General features: G+C 37.4%; 1 protein-coding gene across 2 annotated transcripts in view; it reads right to left on the bottom strand.

Annotated features, from left to right (window-relative positions):
* kctd1 (potassium channel tetramerization domain containing 1) overlaps nucleotides 1-26,394 on the bottom strand; it is a 44,114-nt gene extending 17,720 nt beyond the window's left edge. Inside the window, exons 1-2 of one of the 2 annotated variants that reach the window (XM_056445569.1) lie at nucleotides 25,940-26,394; nucleotides 1,124-1,314 (exon numbers count right to left, since the gene is read on the bottom strand). In XM_056445569.1, coding sequence (XP_056301544.1) covers nucleotides 1,124-1,314; nucleotides 25,940-25,948 — 200 coding nt within the window. In that variant the 5' untranslated portion in view covers nucleotides 25,949-26,394. Of the gene's footprint in view, nucleotides 1-1,123; nucleotides 1,315-11,427; nucleotides 12,892-25,939 lie in introns of those variants that run through there. The other variant, XM_056445568.1, reaches the window with a different exon arrangement.
* Between the last annotated feature and the right edge of the window lie 213 nt (nucleotides 26,395-26,607).

Raw genomic sequence — 26,607 nt, forward strand, 5'->3', positions numbered from 1 at the left:
TTTTTGTTTTATTTTGGCGCAGTTAAAAAAATTTTTAAAACTATTTTAAGGTCTATTAGTTTTACTATTTTAAACTATCTCAGGAGTTTCCCTAAATGAGACATTGAAAGTAAACATTAACATGATAATCTTAATAAAGGCAAAAACACATTAAGGATGTTTATTTGCTGAAATTAAAATTAAAAACAGTTTTATTTATATTGTGCAACGTATATTTGTAAAGTCTTTATGCATAGAATATATTGTGTAAAGGGAGAAAAACAATAAATGGTTGTATGAATGCTTTAATGTTTAAATAATTTTCAGTTAAAAACGCGTGAAGGTCATGTGACCATCAGAACGAACGCAGCATCTCATTCCTCACAGGACGCTTTCTGTGTTCTCATGGTCTCCAGAGTTTATTCTTCCAAGATCTTTACAAGAACGCAAGTCGTTCTCTGTGTTCTTGTATTTGAGAAACAGCTCTTGATTAGCTGGTTCAGGTGTGTTTGGACACGGAGTTTGGACACCCCGTTCTGTGGCATTCCAAACAAAACGTTGTTTGAAACTTTTATTTTTAAAGGGGTTGTTCAGCCAAAAAATAAAATTGACTCCATATTTATTCATCCTTAAGTGGTTAACAGAAGAGCTTCTTTCTTCTGTTGAACACAAAATAACCTGTAATTGAACCTGTATCCATTGACATCCATTATAGTAAGAACATATGGAAGTCAATGGTTATAGATTTTCAGCTTACTTTAAAATATCTTCTTTTGTGTTCAAGAGAGAAAAGAATCTCAAACAGGTTTGTAACAAGTCAAGTGTGAGTAAATGATGACATAATCTTTAAGCAGGTACAACAAAACCTCACCACTTTTGATAATACCTATGCTTAGTTTTATGTATTAAAGAGTGCAATTTAGTCAGTCTTAACTATTTCACTATTGGAAAATAGTGATCTATTTTGGAGGGATTTCTGAAAAGAATTATAGTTACGTTTGGAAAGTCAATAGCTATCATGAATTATGCACTTTTCTACTAGAGCGTAGGATATTAATAAAATAACCACTTCTGAGAACCACGAGAAATGTGAAAAGTGTCCACTAGTTTTTGTGTTTACCTCTGTGTGTGTATAGTCATTTACCTGGACTCTGGGTATTTGGTTAATGTGGCCAGGCTGCTGGTGTACATGTGACCTCCTACATCAATGTGCACGGGAGCGTTGGCCTTTGTGAGCTGTGCAGGTGTGGGGATGCCAGCTGTGCCCAGCGGCGAGACCGGCGAGTGCGCCAAGATAGGCCGAGTCGACATGCCCACACTGTTGCTGCGATTTTCCTGAGAGAGAAAGAGAGAGAAATTATTTAAGATCAGATCAACTGAATAATTTATAGTCAATTGCGAGCAGAAGGTCAAATAATTAAGATGAAACATTAGCGTTTATGCATCAGGATTTGACTGGAATGTGAAAAGTGGACATTAATGTTGCCCTGAAACAGGCAGTGTTGTTCAATGTGTTGGTTTAATTTCCACTGAAATAGGATTGGACATATGGAGCAGCTCCTCCACCTTCTCTGAAAAAAATCCAATAGCATTTTCATTTATATTTCTCAGCTCAGCCAAAAATGTTGAGCTTGGTAAAGTCGCATCAGACATCTCATGACAGCCACAGTGAGTCTGTCTGTCCATTTCTCCTCATAACCTCCCACACAGCACAATAAAATATAACTGCTTGGACAGAATTCAGATATGTATGGTATGTTTTGTGGTCTGAACCAGCTAATACGTACATACATAGATACTGTCATGAGACATGTTTACGTGAAACCAGTCATATTTCACTCCAGTGAAAAACATTAACATTGTCAGAATATTTTATCACCTACAGTCTAGCCCAAAATTATTCATACCGCTGGCAAACTCTAACTTAAAGTTGTTGTTCAAATGTAAATAAATCTGAGTGTCATGATCACCAGCGATCTAACCTTCATAGATCGCTGGAGAACATTCACATTTACACAGACTACAATCCTGTCTCAATATGAACTACAAGTCCTGTCATGCAACACACACATACACCGGCTCCAAGTCTCCATTGATTAAACACACAGCTGATGCCACATAAGTACTGCTTACACACACATATATATATATATATATATATGGCTCACTTTGAGACACTCATTGCTAATTCTTGTTATACTGATTGTGAACATTATGACGAGTTTTCGGTTTTTACGCATTACGTTTTCCTTGCCTTGTTTGAACATTGCTTTGTTTTGTTTGCTTTACGTTGTCTGCTGCCTGCCTTCTGACCACTCGCCAGATATTTGACTACGACTCTGGATTGCCTGTAGTAGACATCTGTTTGCTCCTGACCGTTGCTTGCCTTATAATTCTCTGCAATTAAACCCTGCGTTTGGATCCCCACTCGTCTTTACATTACACTGAGAAACGAGCAAAAAAAAATTAAATTTTCCAGAATGATGACTCTTGTACTTCATCTCATTATCTTTTGGGAGAAGCCCGTGTCATTTCCGGTCTAAAAACAAAACAAAAAATGTGCTGGTTGAATAAAAGTAACGTTGAGTCCGAATTTGCCAGGGGTATGAATACATTCGGGCTTGACTGTATATAGTCCCCATTAGGCATGCGATGATTTTTAATGCATATATCTACTACTATGCAGATGTAGTAAAACAGATTTGTGACATCAGTCAAAAAGAAAAAAGTCATTTAGTCTCTTTTTTGTAAATTGTATAACACCTTACAAAGACAGCCGTTGTCTTTGTAATACTTTTCGTCAATGATCAACAAAAAAAAATCTGTCATTAATTTTTATTTCATGTAGACTTTGCATGTTTATTTCTACATCACCAGTGAAAACCAATCAGAGCTTTATAGTGTTCAATTAAAGCCATATACTGTAACATCAAATCTGCACCTTCTCATTAATGATTTTCTTTGTTATTATTTGTTTATGATGGTATTACTACACTAACTCATTTCCATTACAATGAAATTTACTGTATAACTTATGATTGCTCAAAAAAAGTTCATAAAACCTACATTTTAATTTCCAACATAAGAAATATATACAGCAGTCAACTTTGTGGATCCAAAAGGTTTTTTTCAAAATTGTCCTAGATGAATGGGGATAGTTCAATAGTTTCAAGACAACTTTGATGAAAGGCCTTGATAAAAAAATATATAAGGTTTTTCACTAGCAAATCTTGCAATGTTCAACAATGTTTATCGAAAAAAATTCAGCCCCAAAATGGGTGAGAAACATAAAGAGACAATATTTTTTACAAACATACATGCTACAAACATACAAACATACATGCTGAAAAAAATTCTGCCCCAAAATGGGTGAGAAACATAAAGAGACAATATTTTTTACAAACAAACATACATACATACATACATTTCACATTCAATCTGCCCAGTTGGTGGAATGAACTCCCTAACTACATCAGAACAGCAGAGTCACTTGCTGTCTTCAAGAAACGACTAAAAACGCAACTGTTTAGTCTCCACTTTCCTTCCTAATCTGCAACTGCCTCTCTGGCTATACCACTAACTGTGCCTTCTCTCTCTCTCTCTCTCTCTCTCTCTCAAAAAAAAAAAAAAAATTCTCTACTAATGTTTTGCTTCTTAGACTTTTACACACATGAAACTTGTCTATAGCGCTTGTTCACTGCTGCTCTTATAGTTGTGTAAATTGCTTCCTTGTCCTCATTTGTAAGTCGCTTTGGATAAAAGCGTCTGCTAAATGACTAAATGTAAATGTAAATGCTGACAGCTAAATAAGTATTAGAAATGTTTTTGCACACTAATAAAGGGTTTCTGCAGGTTTCACCAAGTTAAATTTAAGACTTTTAAAGACATTTTTAAGACCATTATGAATGAAAGTTTAGACTCATAAAGGGCTAAGTGCTAAGGAATTTTTCAAGTGGCGCAGATGGAAAAGATTTTTATTTGCCCTATCAAAAAACTGAAAAAAAAAAATCCAAAAAATTATATTTTAATACATTTAATAATACAATAATAAATTAATAAAATCATTTAGATATTTCTTGGCAAAATATTTTAAATACTGTCTAAAAACAAGCAAGCTCTACTTGTATCCATACACTTTTTTTTCCAACATAAACTTTCTTAATAAACATAAACTATAATAAACTAAATCTATGCACAACAATCTGTCCAGGTCAGTGTCCTCAGCAGTAAATACATGGAGCACTTTTAAACAAATGTTATTGTAAAGAAAATAATTTAACCATTAAAGTAAATTGAGTTAAAAATTACCTTTTTAAATAAAAAATTAAAGTGTTATTGAGATGGATTGTTGGTGATTGTATGGGTTTTGGCCAGATTGCATAGCAATACATAAACAAAGCAAAATTAAGATCTTTTTAAAAAAGATTTAAGAGCTACAACACAATATTTCAGTAAATTTAAGACTTTTTATAGCCTTAAATTTAGATTTGAGATTGAAGTCATTTTTAGACTTTTTAAGACCCGCAGAAAGCCTGTAATATATGGACGGTATAACAGATGATCGTAAAAATGAAACTATATGACATAAAAGTTGCTCCATACAAATGACCCCAACACAAAACGTGTAAACAAACTTTATGGCCGTATCTCATTCATTTTCCTTTGGCTTAGTCTCTATTTCAGAGGTTGCCCCAGCAGAATGACCCACCAACTATTCCAGCATATGTTTTGTGCAGCAGGTGCCCTTCCAGCCGCAACCTAGTACTGGGAAACACCCAAACACACGCATTCTCACACACACGCATGCACGCACACACACACACACACACTCATAGACTAAAGTCAATTTAGTTTATTCAACTATAGTTACTACACAGGGAGAACATGCATACTCCATACAGAAATGCCAACTGGCCCAGCCGGGACTTCTTGCTGCGAGGTGACAGTGCTAACCACTGAGCCACCGTGCCACCCTGGCCATATCTCTTAAACAAATAATAATTGTGTAAAGCATCTGCAAAGTTTTATTTACTTAGCACTTTTCTTTCTTTTTTTAAGAAATGTTTATGCATCCCTTTTTGGTCCAAACAAACCAGAATGCTTTATGAGGGTTTGCACACTTCAGGGAATTATCCCTAAATTCACTAAACTCTTCACACTAAACTGGAATAAGAAATGTTTAAGGATTTAACCAGAACATTTTAAAGCTGCATCTTTATTTCGGTTAATGTGTCACGAGCGTGGAATGAGAAAACAGCGCTAAATGGTTCACAAAATAAACCCAGATAATCACTTGTACCTTGACAACTGCACTGCAACGCACCAGTTGATATAATTAAATCTAGCCGTTATGGCATTAATGGTAATTTCACTGTCAGCACTAAACCACATTACAGTAGTCAGACACTCATTATGCTCGTTCCACGGCCTCCGTCTGCCGTAATATCTGCTTGTACTGGGAAATAACTGTTTGCTAAATCTCAATGGTCACTTTCTACCGAGGCCCGATGAAACAGCCACAGGCAGAGTTTCTTCTAAAAGATGAAAAACAGAGAAAAGTAAACTGTAACATAAGTATACTTGTGTACTTTGTGCACTATCGATGCATTTTTCGCCCAGAGCAGAGTAATGTTATCTGAGTCGACTGTCTTACAGAATGAAACATGCTGAGAGAATGAGTTCAGCGCGCCGGCTTATACAGCGACCTGAAAAAAACAAGCATTAACCCTTCGTAATACACAGAACATGAGCTAGTAAACATGTATTCAGGCTAGCGCATTAATGCACTAATGATAAACATCTCTGGCACAACTGGGTGCAGTTTACTGATGGTGGCCAAACGCGGCGTTATGCCTACAGGGAGACCGGTTTGGGTCAAAGAGGCATTTTCTTATGCAAAATCTTATTTTTATGCGTGCGGTGTAGACAGTGAGGAAAACGAGAGCATGGGGTGGAAAATGTTTGCCTTTATTCATCTGGCAGAGGTTTCTGAAAGATTTTTTCTTTTAAAGTATACTGTCAACTTGTACACCAAATAATATAATTGAAAAAAACAAAGCTGGTTCAGTGCAGTAAATAACTGCAATTTAATATAGTGAAAATAAGTGTTTCAGGAACTATTTGCTATTCCTGTGTGTTGGATGCTGCTAAGAGTCGGAGAAGGGCGAGATGCAGACTCTGCCATTAGCTAATTGGAGAGATGTTGACAGTTGACACCAACTTAAGAAAGTTTGCACTGGGATTGTGGCTGCTCTGAATAAACAAGCAGGGAAGGTTAATTATTAAAGTATTTTCAGAGCTTTTTAAAGGTGAGCTCTGGGGTTGTAATGGTATGCAAATTTCGTGTCATGAGTATAGTGACCATAATTATCAAGGTTATTAATATTATAATGGTTTTCTTAAAGTTACCTGAAATATTTCCAAATATTAGTCACACACTTATTCGACCAAGTTTGGTATCTGAAAACTGTCATTTGCAGCTTTATACAATTTTGTGACAATGTAAATATGGATCCCTGCATACTGGATTTGTTTACTTATGTTTGTATTAATTCATGTGCATTCTTTTGTGTGTGTTCTTGTAGGTAATTCAAGGTATTGTGTGTTAAACCTGCACTTAGACAAGGGCCCAAACTTCACAAGAATCCATGTTTGCATTGTTTTTCACAATATTTGCCCGATTTGATGAAATATTGCCATTATTCTTACCTATATTGCAAATTGATTTGAGTTTTCATTTTGTGAAGTCATCCTTCAGTTGAATATTCTCAACAGTTACCGTACTCTGCTCTGTATAAAAATGATTTACATTGCTGCCTTTCATTAATAAGGAATTGAGCATGAGTTATCAAAATCACCACAATCCATAATGGTTTTAATAACAATGAAAATTTGAAACTGTATCACTGTTAACAATTTCTTGTAGAATTTACAGTAACTTACTGGCAGAAGTTCACCAGTAACTTACTGTAAATCAATTACAGTAAAAATACTGCATTTACATTTACAGCACCATTTATCTTGCTGTATATTTATTTTTTTATTTACAGTCATTTTTAAAATGCGACTTCAAAATACAGTAACATACTGCATAACTGTCCTACAGTCAAATTCAGTTTATGTTAGTTTAGTTCACCAGTAACTTGCTGTAAATCAATTACAGAAAAAATACTGTTATATTTACAGCACCAAGTACCTTGATGTGTATGCATTTACAATATTGTATATCCTTACTGTAAAATATACAGTAATTGTTTACAATGCAACTTTAAAATACAGTAACATATTGCACAACTGTCCTAGAGTAAAATGCAAAAATTGTTAACCGTGTAATACTAACCATCAAAATTTACAGTGGTTTACTGTACCTTAAAACCGGTAATCATAATAACACTAGTGAGCTGATCTATACATTTTTTTGCCATTGAATAAATGAAAAAAATGAATACTTCTATATATTATTTATGATTCAAGATAAAGTTGGTCAAATTGCTTTGCTTACACAAAACAACACTGCACTTCAGACAGTTACACACCAATGGCATTTTGGAGTTCTGAAAATGTGTTTTAAAGTGGATGAAATAGATTTTTGTATGAGAACAATGTTGTACATGTTGAATGTCTACAAATCAAGCAGAGCTCATTCATTCATTAATTTTCTTTTCGGCTTAGTCCCTTTATTAACCCAGGGTCGCCACAGCGGAATAAACCGCCAACTTATCCAGCACATGTTTTACGCAGCGGATGTCCTTCCAGCTGCAACCCATCTCTGGGAAACATCCATACTCATTCACAACGGACAATTTAGGCTAACCAATTCACCTGTACTGCATGTCTTTGAACTGTGGGGAGACCGGAGCACCCGGAGGAAACCCACACAAACGCAGGGAGAACATGCAAACTCCAAACAGAAACGCCAACTGACCCAGCCGAGGCTCAAACCAGTGACCTTCTTGCTGTGAGGCGACAGCACTACCTACTGCGCCACTGCGTCGTTTACATTTTTAAATAATATAAAACATTTTTTATCACTTTTAAGGTCTTTGGGATATATAATTTAAATATAAAAATGAATACATACATTTAGAATAAAATGTTATTAACAGTGGTCAGTGTTATTTTAGAGTAAAGTATAAACCTTAATACTTATGTTTTGTATAAGGTTTATTATGCGTGCAGAAATCCACAGATTTTTAGCCCATCATTGAGTCTATGTACTTACTAGTGAAAATGTGGGTAAATTTATATTTATTCAGTTTTAAAATTAATTTTAATAATATTATTGTGATATAGTTGATATTTTATTTGAGACTTGCTTTACTTACCAAATAAGTTAATCTAATTGGAGTTTTTTATTTCATATATTAAATTTTTAGTTATTGCAGCTGGAAGGGCATCCGCTGTGTAAAACATGTGCTGGATAAGTTGGCGGTTCATTCCGCTCTGGCGACCCCGGATTAATAAAGGGCCTAAACCGTAAAGAAATTGAATTAATGAAGTTTTTAGTTACGATACTCACAAAATAATTCTGCATAAATCTTCAGATTTTTAACAAAATTCTCAGCAGAAATAGCAAAAAATGTCTGCAGATTCTGTCTGGCCAGCCTGATCTCACGAGAAAACATAAGTATTACGTTTTGTAAGTTTAGTGGCTAATTCGTACGAACATACAAGTTGTATGAATTTAAAAAGGAGGCGTGGCACCTAACCCCACCCCTAAACCCAACCATCATTGGGGGATGAGCAAATCGTACTAAATTGTACAAATTAGATTGTATGAATTCATACGAATTAGACACTAAATCAAAAAGTTATGAATTGCCATGAGATTGTGTTGGTCTGGCCCCACTCATGATCTACGAATGTTTCAAAGATTATAAAAATATACATAGTCCAAAAATTTACGCTCAAACTTAAAAAGGAAAAAAAAATACTTTCAATAGTTTGATTTAGCATGGATGTACTAAACTCTTGAAAGTGAAAGTAAAGTCTTTTTCAATATAAATATAAATAAAAAAAGCTAAATGTGTATTATTCATCTGTATTAATGTGTATTATTCATGTGTACAGAAAATCTTAACCAGCACAGTTGTTTTTTGAAATGTAAAATAAGTGTTGTTTGAGCACCAAGTCAGCATATTAGATTGATTTCTGACGTAAATTTCTGTCCATGTGACACTGATGACTGGAGTAATGATGCTGAAAATTCAGCATTGACATCCCAGACATCAATAACATTGTAATATCCATTAAATTTCATTTTAAAAATATGTTTATATGTATATTGTAAACAGTGATTTGACATTGCAATAATATATAACAATATTGTGTGTTTTTCAGTGTTTTTAATTTAAAAAAAATGCAGCTTTGGTGAGTATATGACACTTTTGTATGGTATACCTGAAAATTCAAATAATAAAAGAAAAGAATAACACCATAAAAGGATACACCTAACTAATCTGCATGACTTAATGGATGCAAGAGGCAAAACATCTATCAAAGTTTCAGTCAAACTCTCTGTTAACCCATCTGCAAAAAGATATGAAGACAGCACTGGCTCACTTTACATCAGTTAATTAGAAAGGAGGGAACACAGGGGTATAATTAGACGTGAATCTGAAATCATCAAGTGCCATAACTGACAAGGACTTTCAGGTTTGTCAGGATGCTTCTTTAGGACTCTTTCACCTCTAGGGGTCGCTAATATATATTTTACCCCAAAACTTTTTAAAGACTGATACATGATGTGATTTTAGTACATAACTACACAACACTTTTGTATGTAGCTACAAAAAGAAAATAATGCTTGGGTATTTTAATGAAAATGTAGCTGGGGCTGTATAAAACAGGGCAGGTATAAACCTTTTCTTTCTTTAGTGCAGTATTGTAAAGCAATGAACAACCAACGAACAACACGCTACAATCAGCTTGTCTCAAGTATTATATTTAGCACTTGTTTTTGGTTGGGACCTGCACAGGTGCAATGTCAGTTCATTCCTCCTCAGGCAATGAACGCTTTTATTTTCCACACTCACCTTCATGCTGAAGGGTGAGGAAATCAGCATCTGTTTTTAGTGTAGCCTACTTACAAAGCTGAATAATATTCACCAGCATAAGAAAAGTGTGGAAAGTGTGCTGCTGAAAGAAAGATGAATAGGGAAATACTCTACATGTCAAAAGTTTGGTCAAAACATCCAGATTTTTGGATGTTTTTGAAAGAAGTCTCTCAAGGCTGCATTCTTTTTAGCTTTTTAAACATAATAAATAACGTACTATTGTGAAATATTTCAGCTTAATAGCTTTTAAAAGGTAATTGAAACGTAAAAGGTCATTCAAAACTCAACGTTCAGCATCAGATCTTAAGTTTTTAAATAATTTATGATAGTTATAAATGTTACAGTATTTTGTTAAAACTTAATAATAACCAAAGCAAGATTTTATTTCTTTTAAAATACTTAAATTCATTAAACTGATCACAAGGGACACTGGCGTTTATATTTACATTTTAAATACATACTTTTATTTTGAGCTTTCCATTTATCAAACAAAAAATTAAAATAAAATAAGAAAATAATGAGAACATTATTGATGACAGTACCCATATAACTGTATACAAAATCTACTGCATATTACAAGGATTTCTTAAGGATCATGTGACACTGAAAAGGAGTAATAATGCTGAAAAAACAGCTTTAAATCGCAGGAATAAATTACATTTGTAAAAATATATTTACATTTATTCATTCATTCATTTTCTTTTCGGCTTAGTCTCTTTATTAATCTGGGGTCACCACATGGAAATGAACCGCCAATTTAATCAGCATATGTTTAACGCAGCGGATGCCCTTACAGCTGCAACCCATCTCTGGGAAACATTTACATATTAAATTAAAATAATATTTGACAATATCCCTGCTTTTTTCTGTTTTAATAACTTTTGATGATTTTTTTCAAATAGTTCCAAACTTTTAAATAGCGTCCAATACTTTAGCGACCAATAGTATAAAAGAAATCCAGTATTTAATCTCAGTCTAACCAGATAATCCTTAAAAACAGAGATAAACTCCAATGATTTTAAATGAGAAACATAAAAAAACGTACACAGTGTGTTACTGATGACAGATAAGTTTCTGACTGAAAGCTCACTCTTGAGTTTAACAGAAACAGAATGAAAATCGACATCAGGATAAAGTCGTAAATCAGGGATTTGCTGACAAATGCTCCATGCAAAATGACACACAGATGAGTCAAATCTGACATCCCACGGTTGTTGCTTTAATTCATTCATTTGCATAAATACGCTCGCTGTGAAAACACAATTGTCCATTGACTGGTGTGATTGACAGACAACACAGTCGCTTGTAAAACCCATTTAAAGCAGTATTTAGCGCTTTTTCTAAGAGCCAAAAGCGTGCTGTCTGCGTGCTAAAGACATGAAATCGCTGTTACCTGTGAGGGGAGCATGTGAGGACTCTCTCCCGGCTCGCAGCGAGAGGAGACTCGCGCTGTGACAGTCGGAGTGTCCGCGCGCGCGCACTGTCTTTTCGGCGATGCCCCGGGTCCCGCAACGCTTACCGGATAGACAAGCGTTCGCGGGCGTTTGGTCACTTGCTTCTGCGGTTTGAGCTCGAGCTCGTCCTCGCAGTGCAGCACGTGTGCCCCGTTCACCGTTTCCGGAGAAGCGCGGAGAGGCGCTAACTTTGACCCAATGCCCGCAATGCCGTTGAGCGTTGCTATGGAGACGGCGCCGATGCAGTGGTTGGTGTAGGTCTTCGACAGTTTGGCGGCCCGCGACAGCATCTGCATTCTCGTGCCCAGCAGGTTCTTGCCGATGGCTTTATTCTCGTACCAGGTCGTGTCGGTGTCGCTGCAGTGATCTCGCGGGCGCTGGAAAAAAGCCTTGCAGAGAGGATTGCGCTTTGATAGGTACTTGACGAAGCTCGCGTACGGACAAAACTCCGTGGCAGTCTCATACATGCGAGGAAGGTTGTCGTCGTCCGTGTCCGACCTCTTTTTCGTCCAGGAGGCGGAACGTGATTTGTGGTACGGCCCGAGCGCTTTAAAGTACACAAACTTGCGTCCGTCCTCGTCCACAGCGAGTCCGAAAGAGTCCTCCTCGAGCTCGCGCTGGTTCTCCCGCCCCCTCGTGCAGAAGTACATGCAAGTCTCAAACCACACTTTGTTGAGCAGCCCGAACGGCGAGCTGGCGCTGAACACAGCCGATGTGTAGAGTTTTCTCAGGTCGGAGCGCGTGATGGCTTGTTTCTGCACCACGGGACCGGCGCCCTGCTCCTCCAGTTTGCGTATGACCGCGGCGAGCGCGAGGTTGGCGCTGCGCAGCTCGGGGTCCTTGGTGAGGTCCAGCGTGCGGCAAAAGGGGGGCTCGTTCAAGTAGCGGTTCAGCGAGCTCCGGATGCTGATGAGAGAGGACTTGCTGTACAGCTGTCCGCTTTTGGAGCGCGCCTCCGAGTAGAAGGAGCGCAGCACTTTGCAGAGCGCGTGCTTGTCCATGCTCTCAAAGTCCGTACTTTGCGCTTTCTCTGTCAGGTATTCCCGAAAGATTCGCACCGCGTACCGAGTGGCCAGGCGCGTGTTCTCGCTGAGCCTGGAGCGGTGCATCTCTCCCTCGGGTCCGAAAAGCGGGTCCCCCTCCGCTATGGACTCGAGCTGGTCCGTATTCCGCATAAGGACCGCTTCCTCCGTTTCCACGGCAGCAGCGCAGCTGTCGGGCTCCCCGCACTCCTCCCACTCCAACTCGGCTTCTTCCTCTGACACTTCTCCCTCTTCCCCGGTGATCTGGATCTCCTCAATCTCTTCCTCCTCTTCCTCTCCGTCTCTCTCCCGATCCCCCGCCATCGGGTCCGGTTCATCATCTTCTCTACAGCAGTGGTCCCCGCTGCCAGGCATTCTCGCCATATTGCAGTCTGACAGTGTATGAGTCCCGAGGCACTGCGCATGCGCTATATTGGACCGCAGAGCTGAGAGCTTTTTGTGCGTTTTAGTGACCTTCAGCTACGAGAACAGGCACGCGCTCTTAAAGGTGCAGGGAAAGGGGAGCTGAATTGCCCAAAATTAAAACACACTCTCTTGAACAGAGAGATGAAGCGAGGCAAACGGTCAGCTATGCTGTATATTGGACTGCAGTTGAATTAAGCAGTAAATGATTATGCTTTAATACACCCACACAGACACACACACCTGCTAATTATTAAAGGGCTATGCAGCTCAGGCAGGCTGACTTGATTTGGGAGTTTCCAGTAGCAGCTGTGATCATGTCTAACCCTGAGGCCATCCATATACTTTCGAGTGTGTATGCAACCTTTTGTGCATGTGTGTGTGTGTGTGTGTGTGTGTGTGTGTGTGTGTGTGTGTGTGTGAGAGTGACAGATGGGAAGAGAGAGGGATGAAGGTGTGGTGAGCTAATTGATATTTATGTGCATGGTAAGAATAATTTCTACACAGCATAAAGTGCACACACTGGGATTGTGTATGCAGTGCAGTGATGGCCAGTAGGCAGAAAACACCACCCTAAAAAGGAGAAAACACACATAACAGAGACAGTTAACCCCCCAGCCACCCAATACCACAAAAATGAAAACTGTCAATACTTTGTCGACCTCCTATCATCTTGAAGAATATCATGAACATGAATTTAACAAAAATGAACAAGAACTGGCGCTGTCAAACTAAATAAATCACCAAAAATGTATCATAAAAGTAGTCATACACAACTTTAAAGTCTAAGTCTTCAAAAATCTTGAAGTTCTGTTAAAAAAAAAGTACTGGGGAACAGAAAAGGACACATTTTGGATAATATTCAGACAAGAATGGAGATTTTAAGCTTCTAAAAGAATACAAAGCACACCAAAAATAAAATGGCCCCTATCACTCAATTGCCATACCGAGAGTATTATGAAGCCTTGTGTGACAAATAGGCTGAAATTTGCTCACTGATAATCATCCCAAACAGAACTGAACCATCTAGTAATCTGAATCAGCTGCTTCAGTGGTTCATGGGTTGACTCAAAAAGAATTTCTACATGAGCCAAATGATGTATCTGAATCGAATACTACTGTATAGTATGTGAAAAACAGTATGTGACAAGAGTAGTAGTCATGAGTTCACAGAACTACTTAAAATGCAGATAACTCACTTCGCAAATGAGAGGGCCACGGGAGAGGACTTATGAATGACATGAATGAAGGAACGAATGAACAAATTAAAGCATCTATATAGCACTTTCACTATGTTTAACTGTACATCAAAAGTATTTATAAGCATCAGGAGAATTCCAACATGATTGCAAACTGTAGTACAGATTACATTCATGTAAAACATTTTTAGCAATCAGCAAAAAAATTACCTAAAACACATTATTTCAGATTAACTAACAATTAATTCTTTAGTCTCAACTAATGAACCAGTGAACAAGCTGATCCAGTTTACAACATGAATCCATTCAGTTCTCACTTGGATCAATTAATATAATCAGTAAAGATGTATTTACATGGAGCACTGTTTCCAGATTAACCTGTGTTCACACTACCAGCAACACTCAGTGACAAAGCGACCAGATCCCATTCATTTCAATGGAGATCTAGTAATTTACAGCAACACGAGCGACAGCCACTATCACTTTCAGGAGCAATATAAATAACTGTAGTGCTCATATGATCACTATTGCAGTGACAATAGAGGAAAGAAAAACTGACACTGCTTTGAGTAGTTATAATGTTTTAGGGTGCTTTCACATCTGTGGTTCGGTTCATTTGGTCCAGACCAAGTCAACAAATGATACGTTGTAGCATTTTCTGCCATATTTGGGTCCTTTTCACACCACACTGATTGCTTTGGTCCGAACCAGTTGAAAAGAACCAAAATGTAGTTATGTGACAAAACATCACTCATTGGCCAGATGTTATTGAACGTATTACCTAAACTGCTTTTCGATTGGTCAGAATTAACGTGTGGGAAAATGCCAATGGAACTCCCACAAGTAAACAAACCGGCAGACACAAAATGTTGCTTTTTACTATGGAGGGACAACTGTGCCGGATGATTGTATCCCTGGTCATGGTATACTAGGGTTTGTTAGAAAGCGTACCGAGACCACCTCTTCAAGGTCTCTGTAAGTTTTTTTGGTCCACTTTTGGTGCGCACTCAAGTGCGATTGCTACATTCACACCTGCCCAAACGAACCGCACCAAAAGGCAAAACAAACTCTAGTGCGATTCAACCAAACTAAATAAGGCAGGTGTGAAAACACCCTTAAATCATATGTCTCTTTCTGGGACGTGTTTGAGAAAAATAACCAACCAGTAATGCTAATGTTCTAACCAGCTATACAGTAGGCGTTAGGCAGCGACAAAGTCATTTGTATTCTGAAAACAGTCCAATTTTAATAAAGTACTAAATGTAAATCTCCATGTATATCACAAACCAAACCAACTGAAATGTGTTTAAAAGTTGTTAAAAGGTCAAAACACTTGATCATACGGAAACTTGAAGGTAAAAAAAAAGTGCTTGTGCAATAATAAAGACCTTTTTTTCTTGATTTTTTCCACTCAGATTTAAGAACATTTCATGTTTGTAATGAACCCAATCTGCCTCACTAAGTTGTTTAAACAGCTACAACTTAGTCATTATTACTTTACAACAGTCTATAAGTAATAGTATAAAAGTACATTTTACTCGCTCACTGTTCATTTTTATTAATTAAGTGTTGCAATCAATTAACGTCTCCAAAATAGAACACAAAATACACAAATATTAAGTCTGCTTTTTTTAACAACATGGATCGCTGTGTTCATTTACATGTAAAAAAGATTAAATCACATCTGAAGCTTGTGACATATAAACACGCACATCAGCCCCTTTTCACTATATTTAGCATTCAAGTAAACACTATGTTCGGTTTCTTCGATTGAAATGGTTTTGAGCAAAATGTGGCCATAATCATCTTACTTATTGGAAGATTAGAGCGAGTAAATTTCAGTCTTTTTGTTACACAAAGAGAAAGTAGACTGTCAATGTAACCCCTGAGTCATATGAACCATTTTATAATACTTTATCTGATTTTTTTTTCTAAGCTTTAAAGCTCCATCCAATGCCACTGCATGGAAAATATTATTCAAAACAGCATCATGGTGAGTGAATCATAACAGAATTTTGAGATTTTTTTGGGGGGGGTGATCTCGCCTACAGTTTTTCATCCTGTTTGCTATTTATGATGTGACAGAGTGTTAGTGCACTGTATTTAACTTGTTTTCTTTTTTCAGAGACATTTATCTGCTGTGATTTGCAAACGCAGCTCAGCTGGAGCTCAATGCAGACTTTCTCAGGCTCGGGCACATTTTCATTTTCTTCTGTAGCGAAGAGGCTATTGTAATGTAAACGGAGCCTGACTGAATTGCATCGTGGCATATTTCAGGGCTTTACTCATTTATGCAATGATATTTCCATGTTTGAATGAATCCTGAGTACTTGGTATGAAATTGCTTCACACAAAACTGCAAGTGAATAGGGTACATTTTTAAAATATTGATTTATTTTAATTAATTTAATATTATTCTTTATTTAAACTTATTGATTACATTAGGAAAATACTGATAGACATCACTAGCATGTTGTCTATAATTAGGCAAATGATGCTTTATTATTATTATTATTTAAATTATTATCATATGAACAAATTTGGTGTATGCAAGTGATGCTGAAGCTGATATTTATGGCTTTAAAAACTTATTTTGAGAAAACAGCCTTTATAAATAGACATTAAAATTTACATCTGCAGATTCAAATAATGATGTTATAAAATAAACAATTAAAAGTATATTTTAGATGTTTTATACACATTAGAACACTTTATTAAAATCAAAAAGGACAAAATCTCAAAGTTGATCTCAGCTTATAATATAGAGCAATGCAGCACCTCCAAATATAATCTACGGTATATGGGGAAATATAGCAGTGTGTTTTATTTGATTCATTACACTATTGCATTAATCCAAGATCATCCAATACGAGTGACCTTGATGAAGAACACATTGCTAAGTGTTTCTGCATTCACGCCTCTCTCCTCTCGCCTGTGTGTGTGTGTGTGTCGTGAGAGCCCTCGGGCCAGCGCTGTCTCAGTATGAACAGCACAGAGCTGAGGTTTGGCTCTGGAGAATAAGGCAGATGTTTGTCTCCGGCGCTGTGCCTCAGAGAGAGGCAACGCATGAGGAAGCGGATTTTAGAGCTCAGTAGGGCTCAAAGCTTGAGGAGGGATGAAAAAAAGCTCTATTCATCCATCAGCAAATCAACAGTGATCATCTGACTCATTAACTTTATACAGTCAGAGTCTCTGAGTAGACTTGGAAACACTGAACTTTTGAACACTTCTCTAAACAAAAGATAACAGTTAACGAACAAATTAGAGCATCTCTATGATATTCACTCTACTTTCATGAAGTTTAAAGAAGTTTTGTTTCATAATATATATATATATATATATATATATATATATATATATATATATATATATATATATACATATACATATACATATACACATATATACATATATATATATATATATACACATATATATACATATATATATATATATATATATATATATATATATATATATATATATATATATATGTATATATATATATACACATATATATACATACACATATATATATATACATACACACACACACACACATATTTATATATATATATATATATATATATATATATATATATATATATATTGTCACCTTAGACTTATAAATTATAAGGTTCTATCTGCATTCTAAATGATTTTGAGATATTGAGCTTCAAAGTTTTTGCATTCTATAAAGCAAAGAACATGTGTGTAACAATTCTCTTTCATACATTAACATGACAGAGACCCTAAGGGTTCTCTAAATGTAAATGATCAAAGTTCTCTTACATTTGCAAATTGGAGTAAAATAACCACGGTATATGCAGATAGAACCTTCTAATTCTGAAAAGTCATTTTCCGCTTTGAATTATAAGGTTCTATCTGGCAGATCATTCATTGAAGCATTACTTATCAAGAAATACAATAAAAATATATAAGTTGGTGTTGTAACAATATGTTGATGCTTGAAAAAGTAAAATTTTTGCTTTCTGTAACATTTATTTCATTTTTTAGGATGAATAGTTTTTCTTTTCAAATTAAGCATACAAGGCTGTGCTAAATATTTTTTTTCAGTGCAGCTTTTAATTTTATCTAATTAATATGTCAATATTTATTAAATTTTATGCTTTATATGAATTATTGAATTATATTTATTGAATTATATGCCCCATAAAAAAAGTATTTGCCCTTCAAGGCTTAATATTAAATTTAAAGACTTTAAAAGAAACAGACGATGACCAAATGAGTTTAATAAACACTGAAAAATGTTTCACTGAATATATGTAAACAACAAAATATTTTTCACATTTAATATATACATTTAAAATTTTCATCTCTGTTTCAGCAATGTAAATTTTAACATTTCATCTCAATGTCGGTGACGCAGTAGCGCAGTGGGTAGCACGATCGCCTCACAGCAAGAAGGTCGCTGGTTCGAGCCCTGGCTGGGTCAGTTGGTATTACTATGTGGAGTTTGCATGTTCTTCCCATGTTCGCGTGGGTTTCCAAAGACATGTCCAAAGACATTTCCCCACACAAGTCCAAAGACATGCGCTACAGGTGAATTAGATAAGCTAAAATTGGCTGTAGTGTATGTGTTATTGAGTATGTATGGGTGTTTCCCAGTGATGGGTTGCAGCTGGAAGGGCATCCGCTGTGTTAAACATATGCTGGATAAGGGACTAAGTTGAAAAGAAAATGAATGAATAAATCTCAATGTCAAGAAATGCTTCTAAATCATCACATTTACACACTTCTCAATTTTGTGTGGTGTGGCATTATTTAGTCGACAAGGATTTTGTGTGATTTTGTCTTTGTGTTGTTTCCTGCTGTCAATGGAGCAGTCCGGGGAAATGACAAAGAAAGTTGATCTTGATTGGTCCTCGTGCGTGCATTAAAAATGCTGATTGGCTCACAGAAAGAACCTTATAGAGCAAAGCTAGAGTTCAAATTTGTATATATATATATATATATATATATATATATATATATATATATATATATATATATATCTGTTAAACATCATTTGGGAAATATATTTAAAAAAAAAACTGCAAAGGGGGCTAATAATTTTGACTCCAACTGTATCACATACACTCATCGGCCACTTTATTAGATTAAACTTCTCGTTAACCCAAATTTCAAATCATCCAATCACATGGCAGCAACTCAATGCATTTAGGCAAGTAGACATGGCCAAGACAATCTGCCAAACGGGCTGGTCTAAGTATTTCTGAAACTGCTGATTTTTTGGAATTTTCACACACAACCATCTCTAGCGTTTACAGAGAATGGTCTGAAAAAGAGAAAATTTCCAGTGAGTGGCAGTTCTGTGGGCACAAATGCCTTGTTGATGCCAGAGGTCAAAGGAGAATGGCCAAACTGGTTTGAGCTGATATAAAGGCAATAGTAACTCAAATAACCACTCGTTACAACCGAGGTATGCAGAAGAGCATCTCTGAATGCACAACATGTCCAACCTTGACACGAATGGGCTACAGCAGCAGAAGACTACACCGGGTGCCACTCCTGTCAGCTAAGAACAGTAAACTGAGGCTACAATTCTTACAGGCTCATCCAAAATTGGACAATAGAAGAATGAAAAAACATTGCCTGGTCTGATGCGTCTCGATTTCTGCAGCAACATTCGGATGTTGGGGTCAGAATTTGGCAGCAACAACATGAAAGAATGGATTCATCATGTACTGGTGTGGGGGATTTTTTTGGCACACTTTGGGCCCATTAGAACCAACCAGCATCGTGTCAATGCCACAGCCTACCTAAGTATTGTTGCTGACCATGTCCATCTCTTTATGACCAGTGTACCCATCTTCTGATGGCTACTTCCAGCAGGATAACACGCCATGTCATGAAGCGTGAATCCTCTCAGACTGGTTTCTTGAACATGACAATGAGTTCACTGTACTCAAATGGCCTCCACAGTCACCAGATCTCAATCCAATAGAGCACCTTTGGGATGTGGTGGGAAATTTGCATCATGGATGTGCAGCCGACTAATCTGCAGCAGTTGTGTGATGCTATCATGTCAATATGGACCAAAATCTCTGAGGAATATTTCCAGTACCTTGTTGAATCTATGCCTCGAAGGATTAAGGCAGTTCTGAAGGCAAAAGGGGGTCCAAACCAGTACTAGTAAGGTGTACCTAATAAAGTGGCCGGTGAGTGTACATATATATTAAAATTATTAAATAAATTGATAAATTAAAAAAAGAAAAATATATATAAATATATACAAATTTATAATGTCTAACAATATATTCTTAAATATAATTATTATTTCTGATGAAATCAAAGCTTATAACATGACAAAAAAGTTCAAATGATCTGATATTTTAAGTTTAGTCATCCTGCTCCTTTTTTGTAATTCGTTTTAACTATTTTCTATAAGCACCCATTTTGGGCCACTTTTTGCTGTTTTCCGCTGCCACTCCAGCAATAAACCTAGACATATACCTCATCAAACACACCGTATTCAAGTGTTAGCTCATTAGTAGACTTCTCCATGACATTAAAGATTGTCTCAAATGAGGAAGACCTCATTCACCACAGTTTGAGAAGCCGGCTGTAAAGTCCCTCACTGGAGGCCACAGTGCCAACACAACACCCTCAGTAACTGCAGTCCTCAGGTCAGCCCTCGCCACAACTCAAAACCACCTTCATGTTCAAGAAGCCTGAATCCCTCATCATTAAACCTTTTCCCAAGCGAACACCGCCAGACCCATATCTTATTTCTCTCCTCCGCACAGCACACATACATCTGTGTGCAAGGATGAGCCTCCATTTTGAAACGAGAGACCTCTCTTCTTTTGTCTCATTCTGTCACTCCTGCCCACAGGCATGTCACCAGAAACAGCTCAGACATCTCTCAAAGGAAAGCCAGAGCAGAAAAGCAAAAAAAAAAAAAAAAAAAAAAAGAGAGAGAGAGAGAGAAAGAAACCCTCCTTTCCACATTTTAAATTCTCGTTAGCAGAGCCCATTTCACACCTAGATACCCAATTAGCAATTAGCAAAGCTTTAAAGTGCAGTCCTGAGCCGAGGCCCTGATCCCGGCCTGATTTGTATGCGCTTTGTGCAGATAGCGATAAGAGAGAGGCTGAATACATGTATAGTTTTAAATTTAATTTCATAATCATTTGCATGGCAGGGTAGCCTGCGGGCGTGAGGGAAAATAACATGCCCGCTCTTCAAAAGGCAGATCAGGCTCGTTACATGGGCTGTGCGGAGGATTGGAGAGCGGCCTTTTTATGTGCAGGCAGGTAATTTGTTCCTTGACTAATCTGAAGAGATAGAGAAGTTCAGAGGAAGCACTTTTTTAAAAAACAGTGTGAGCGCAGCATCACAAATCGCCTCTACCTCCGAGGCTTGGGAGAGAATGAAAGCGAGAGAGAGAGGAACACCAAGGTGCGATATAGCTGAACCTACTGCCAGAGCCCCAGGCTGACGAGAAAAAAAGAGAGAGTAACTACTGAATGTGTGAGAGTGTGTGTGTCTGGGTATGTACGGCTCAGAGAGAGAGAGATGGAAACCATCTTTGGGCGAGCCAACATGGAGATGGGAGAGATGGAAATGGGGCACCTGTAGTGCATGCTGATACTTTCTGGTAGCTGTTTCACTGTTGCGCTCAGATATAACCGTATGTGTGCTGGAAAGTGCTATTTTACACTCTTTTGTGTATTATTTTTTTCATAGAATAATACCAGAGAAGAAACTTTCTGGTTTCTCAAAGAACATTTTAGTGAAAAGTTCTTCTAAGAGGCATTTAGTCAAAGTAAGATAAGCCTTTTCATAATCTAAAGCAGCGTTTCTCAACCACGTTCCACCAGCACATGTTTTGGATGTCTTCTTTGTCTGTCACACCCATTATAGGTCTTTCAGTCTCTCCTAATGAGCTGTTCATCTGATTCAGGTGTGTTTGGTCAAGGATACATGAAAATGTGCAGAGCTGGTGGTCCTCCAGGAATGTGGTTGAGAAACACTGATCTAAAGAATGCTTTTCCACTGTAAAGACGCTTTTCTGGAATGAAAAGCTTCTACTTTTGATATTTTACTTGGAAAGGAAACATAATTAAACAGACCCATATGGCTTCTCTTTAAGTCTGTGAAAATATTCTAGATAGTTTGAATAGTCAATTTATTTAATATTTTCCTATTTCTCGTTAGTAATAGTTTAAATCACTTAATTCATTTATTATTGTTTTTCTATGTAATATAGTAAAAAAAACTATTGTACACTTTTTTTTTAATATGTTGTTGGGCGACACGGTGGGTCAGTGTTTAGCACTGTCACCTCACAGCAAGAAGGTCGCTGGTTGAAGTCACGGCTAGGTCAGTTGGCATTTCTGTGTGGAGTTTGCATGTTCTCCCTGCGCTGGCATTCCCTATTTTAAACTTTGCACTGCACATTACATTAAATAACCACAATCACACAAGTGCTCGATAATTGATACAGGCCTAATTTGAATCAAAAGTTGTATATTTCAGTTAACAATAATAACCTTTCTCGTTTAAGTCTGACCATTATAGGGTAGGGCTGAATCAAGAAGTATTCGAAATCGATATTCAGAGCCTATAATTGCTCAAATTTTTCCATGACGATTTTTTTCAATTGCTTGCCCTACATGTCATGTGACGTCGCTCTGTAAAGTCTGCGGCTGATTTTGGCCACTTTGCAGCCACATCTGATCTCTGGTCAAGTAGGACGATAGACTCATTCTTGAGCCTTACTAGGGCTGGGCGATTTGGCCTAACATAAAAATCTCGATTAATTGAACATTTTGACTCGATAACGATTAATGAACGATTATTTTATTTATTTATTTTATATTTTTGCCCTCATTGACAAGTTCACTGACAAGTTTTGTACAGTAAATATGCTCACATATTACAAAAGAAAGATTTTTTAATGTAGGGTGGATTACTTGATTTTAAAATAATAGAAGGAAACACACACTATCTACTATCTATTATTTTTATTGAACATCAATGCTGAACAAAACATACATTCCCTAAAACGTGATTCTCTGCGCCGCCCACCATCATTACCACTACCAAACCAACCAATCACAAAGCTTGTTCTACATGTCGTTGTGACATGTAAGTACATTTTTTGGCGGTGCACAGGTATGCGAATGCTGTGCTGGACTGTACACATGACCTTGGCAGAAGTATAATATCATAATAATAATAATAATATAATAAGTATAAATCAGAATATATTAGGTACATACCTGTCAACATTGGGATGTGAAAATAAGGGATATGCCCACAATAATAAGGGCGGCCCCTGGTGGTTCGGCGGTACGGGTTGCGTATAGGCTCGGCTAGTTTAAAAAAAAAAGTTTATTTGCCACCCTTCAGAGAAAGACTGAAAATACAGGAGAAATACGGGAAAACACCTGTACTGGATGATTGTGGGATAGAACAGTAAAATACGAGAGAATCCTGGGAAAAACGTGAGGGTTGACAGGTATAAATAAGTATAATTCTGCCTTAACAGAGCGGGGTCAAGTGACTCCACACACGGTAGGGAAAGTAATTGAAAAAAATCCTCCTGGAAAAATAAGATCGATTATAGGTTCTTAATGTTTCGATTTCGGTTATTTTTTCAATTAATCCCTAAGCTTTACTTTGCACTACATTGATGATGATTGGAAGCTGCGCGAGAGATGCATTTAGACAGCATTTAAAACTTGTCAGTGAACTATGAGGACATAAATAAATAAATAAATAAATAAAATAATCATTTATTAATCGTAATCGAGTTAAAATGTTCAATTAATCGAGATTTAGATTTTAGGCCAAATCATCCAGCCCTATTATAGGCTACAGTTCATTTCCCATGTATGTGTCGCAGGGTACTCGGAGAGAGTCAGAATTATGGTAAGACTTGCATGACATCCTGCTCTTAATCTTATCCATATTCATGCATGCATATGCAAAGCACAGAGAAGCGCAGAAGACAGCGTTAGGATTAGTAACCTGTGTTTGAGGTGATTCCAAGCTCACATTAACATGTTGAATATTCCACAGGAATGAGTCAGAAAACTCAGCAACTCTGCCCTGTCCGTGGGCAGCAATTCAGCGCCGCATGCGATCCATTGTGTGCGTTTTAGTGGGTGATGGTGTTCCGTACAGGAATGCTTGTGTTCTCTACGAGGCCAATTACATTTGTGCTTTATGCTCCCCTACAGTTATACAAGACTTTTCCAGATTTGGCAGATGAGGCTTTTGCTGACTGTGTCATCCACACATGTCCACTCTGTCTCCGCAAAGTTTTTTTTAGGAAGAAGCAACATGTTTAAGGGCCAAATGCAGGTCACAAAATATCATGTTCTTAATATAATGTCAAATTCTGTTTTAAACAGTAGGTGAACACTATACCAGGTTTACATATCGGATCAGCTGGATTCTGGAACATGCAAATAATGGACAGTGAAATAATAATGGACACTAAAATTTAAAAAAGTTAAGGGGGAATTATTAAATTAATAATATACTATTAAAGTATGAGGGTTAAAAAACAATGCTTTAGATGGATGGATGGATGGATGGATGGATGGATGGATGGATGGATGGATGGATGGATGGATGGATGGATGGATGGATGGATAGATAGATAGATAGATAGATAGATAGATAGAGATAGAAAAAATGCAGGGTTTCACATAATTCATTCATGTTGTCCCAACACAAATCGATTAAGTTAACACTTTTAACAAATTTATGTGAATTCAACATAAAAAATTAAGTTGTCCCAATAAATCTCAATAATTGTGTTGTTTCAGCTCATTTTAATTAAGTAGTTTGAACAAGTAAAAAACTATATATATTTTTGAGTATAGATAGATAGATAGATAGATAGATAGATAGATAGATAGATAGATAGATAGATAGATAGATAGATAGATAAAATTGGGTACATGTACATCAATAAAGTACAAAATACAAAAGCCAAGCCCCTCTAGTGCACACTACAGAGTGCTCTTTTTTAATGACAAACCTCCCTTGGCCAGGTAACCTAATTAGACCGCTCAGACACTACCACATACATCCACTTGGACAGTAAATGCCAATTCCACGAGCTGGTAGCATGAGGCGCCACAGCTGTGATCCAGCAGAAGACAACTTATACGACACGATACAGTGCTCAGGAAACACAATCAGTGCACTTAAAACACGGCTCCATTGAAACATGCGCACGTGCGTCTTTCTCTTCTCTCTCGCTCTGAGCAGCAGCTGTAGCGCATTACAGGACGAGAATGAAGGAATGCTTAACTTTAAACACAGCGGTTAAAAATAACAGTCTCAGCTAAACACGAGTAAACAAGAAAAAACATCCTCGGGAACATTCAAAAGTGTTACAAATGCGCCAAAACGCGCTCTTTAATACCATCAACCCCACAAGCCGAAACCTTACATGAGCACTACAAAAGCAGCCGTTGTGTTAAAGAGCAGATTTTCACAATATCTTTCATCAAATTCGCCTCGCATTTATCGTAGCGCATCGCTAAACCTAATCGAGGACGCCATTACGATTTCAATTATTCGAGGCTTCGCTCCAGAACAGTTTCGCATGTGACAAGAGACAAACTGCTTTAAGTGTCGTTTCGCGCTGCCATTACACACAAATCGGGAAGCGACAGGATGTAAACTGGGAGAAGATAAATATTTTTGTCCCAAACGCGCTCATCCTTTGGCACATGCGTACATGCAGCTGCGCTCTGAAGACCCACTGTCTCTCTCTGTAGAAAAAACCCCACAAAGCCCAATCTGGCGCTCCTCACCTGGAACATGGGACATCCAGCGACGTGTCACCTCTCCGCGTTTGGGCTCCTGTCCGCGCCCCTTGCTCAAGCGCTGAGGAATGGAGCCCAGCTGAAGCTGAATTCACAGAGAGTCGCTCCAGGGGTTTCACAACCCCTCTGGGCCAGACCCGGATAGAGCAAAAGAGAGAGAGAGGAGAGAGAGAGCGCTCAAACAAACGCCCCTGCAGATCTCTGTTCACTTCAGGACAACTAGTGAATTAACCGATCACAAGAATGAGCTATTTGTAATACGCAAAATATGCAGTTTCTCTTATTCAAGGATGTAAAAAGGATCTGGTGATTTTTCTGCGTAAAACAGTCGTCCTCATTTCTACATCTTGAAGCGGGGAGGCAGATTTGAATGGTTATGATTAGTTTTGATGGAACGCTGCCGCAGGCGCTTCCTGCAAATGGATGGTGTGTGCGCGCACGGGCGCGCTCACAGAGGGGGAGAGGGCCATTACACAGACTGAAACCTATGTCACGGCTATGCAAAACCTATAAATAAGGAAAAATACTGTATTCGGTGTAGACATGGGCCGGTATAAGTTTCTGATGGTATGATAACCTTGGATAAAAATACCACGATATCGCGGTATTCTGATTACTGCTCTAAAATAGGTTCTTTTTAAATATCTGGGTAAAAA

This window comes from Danio aesculapii, chromosome 20 (assembly GCF_903798145.1).
Source record: "Danio aesculapii chromosome 20, fDanAes4.1, whole genome shotgun sequence".
Lineage (NCBI taxonomy): Eukaryota > Metazoa > Chordata > Actinopteri > Cypriniformes > Danionidae > Danio > Danio aesculapii.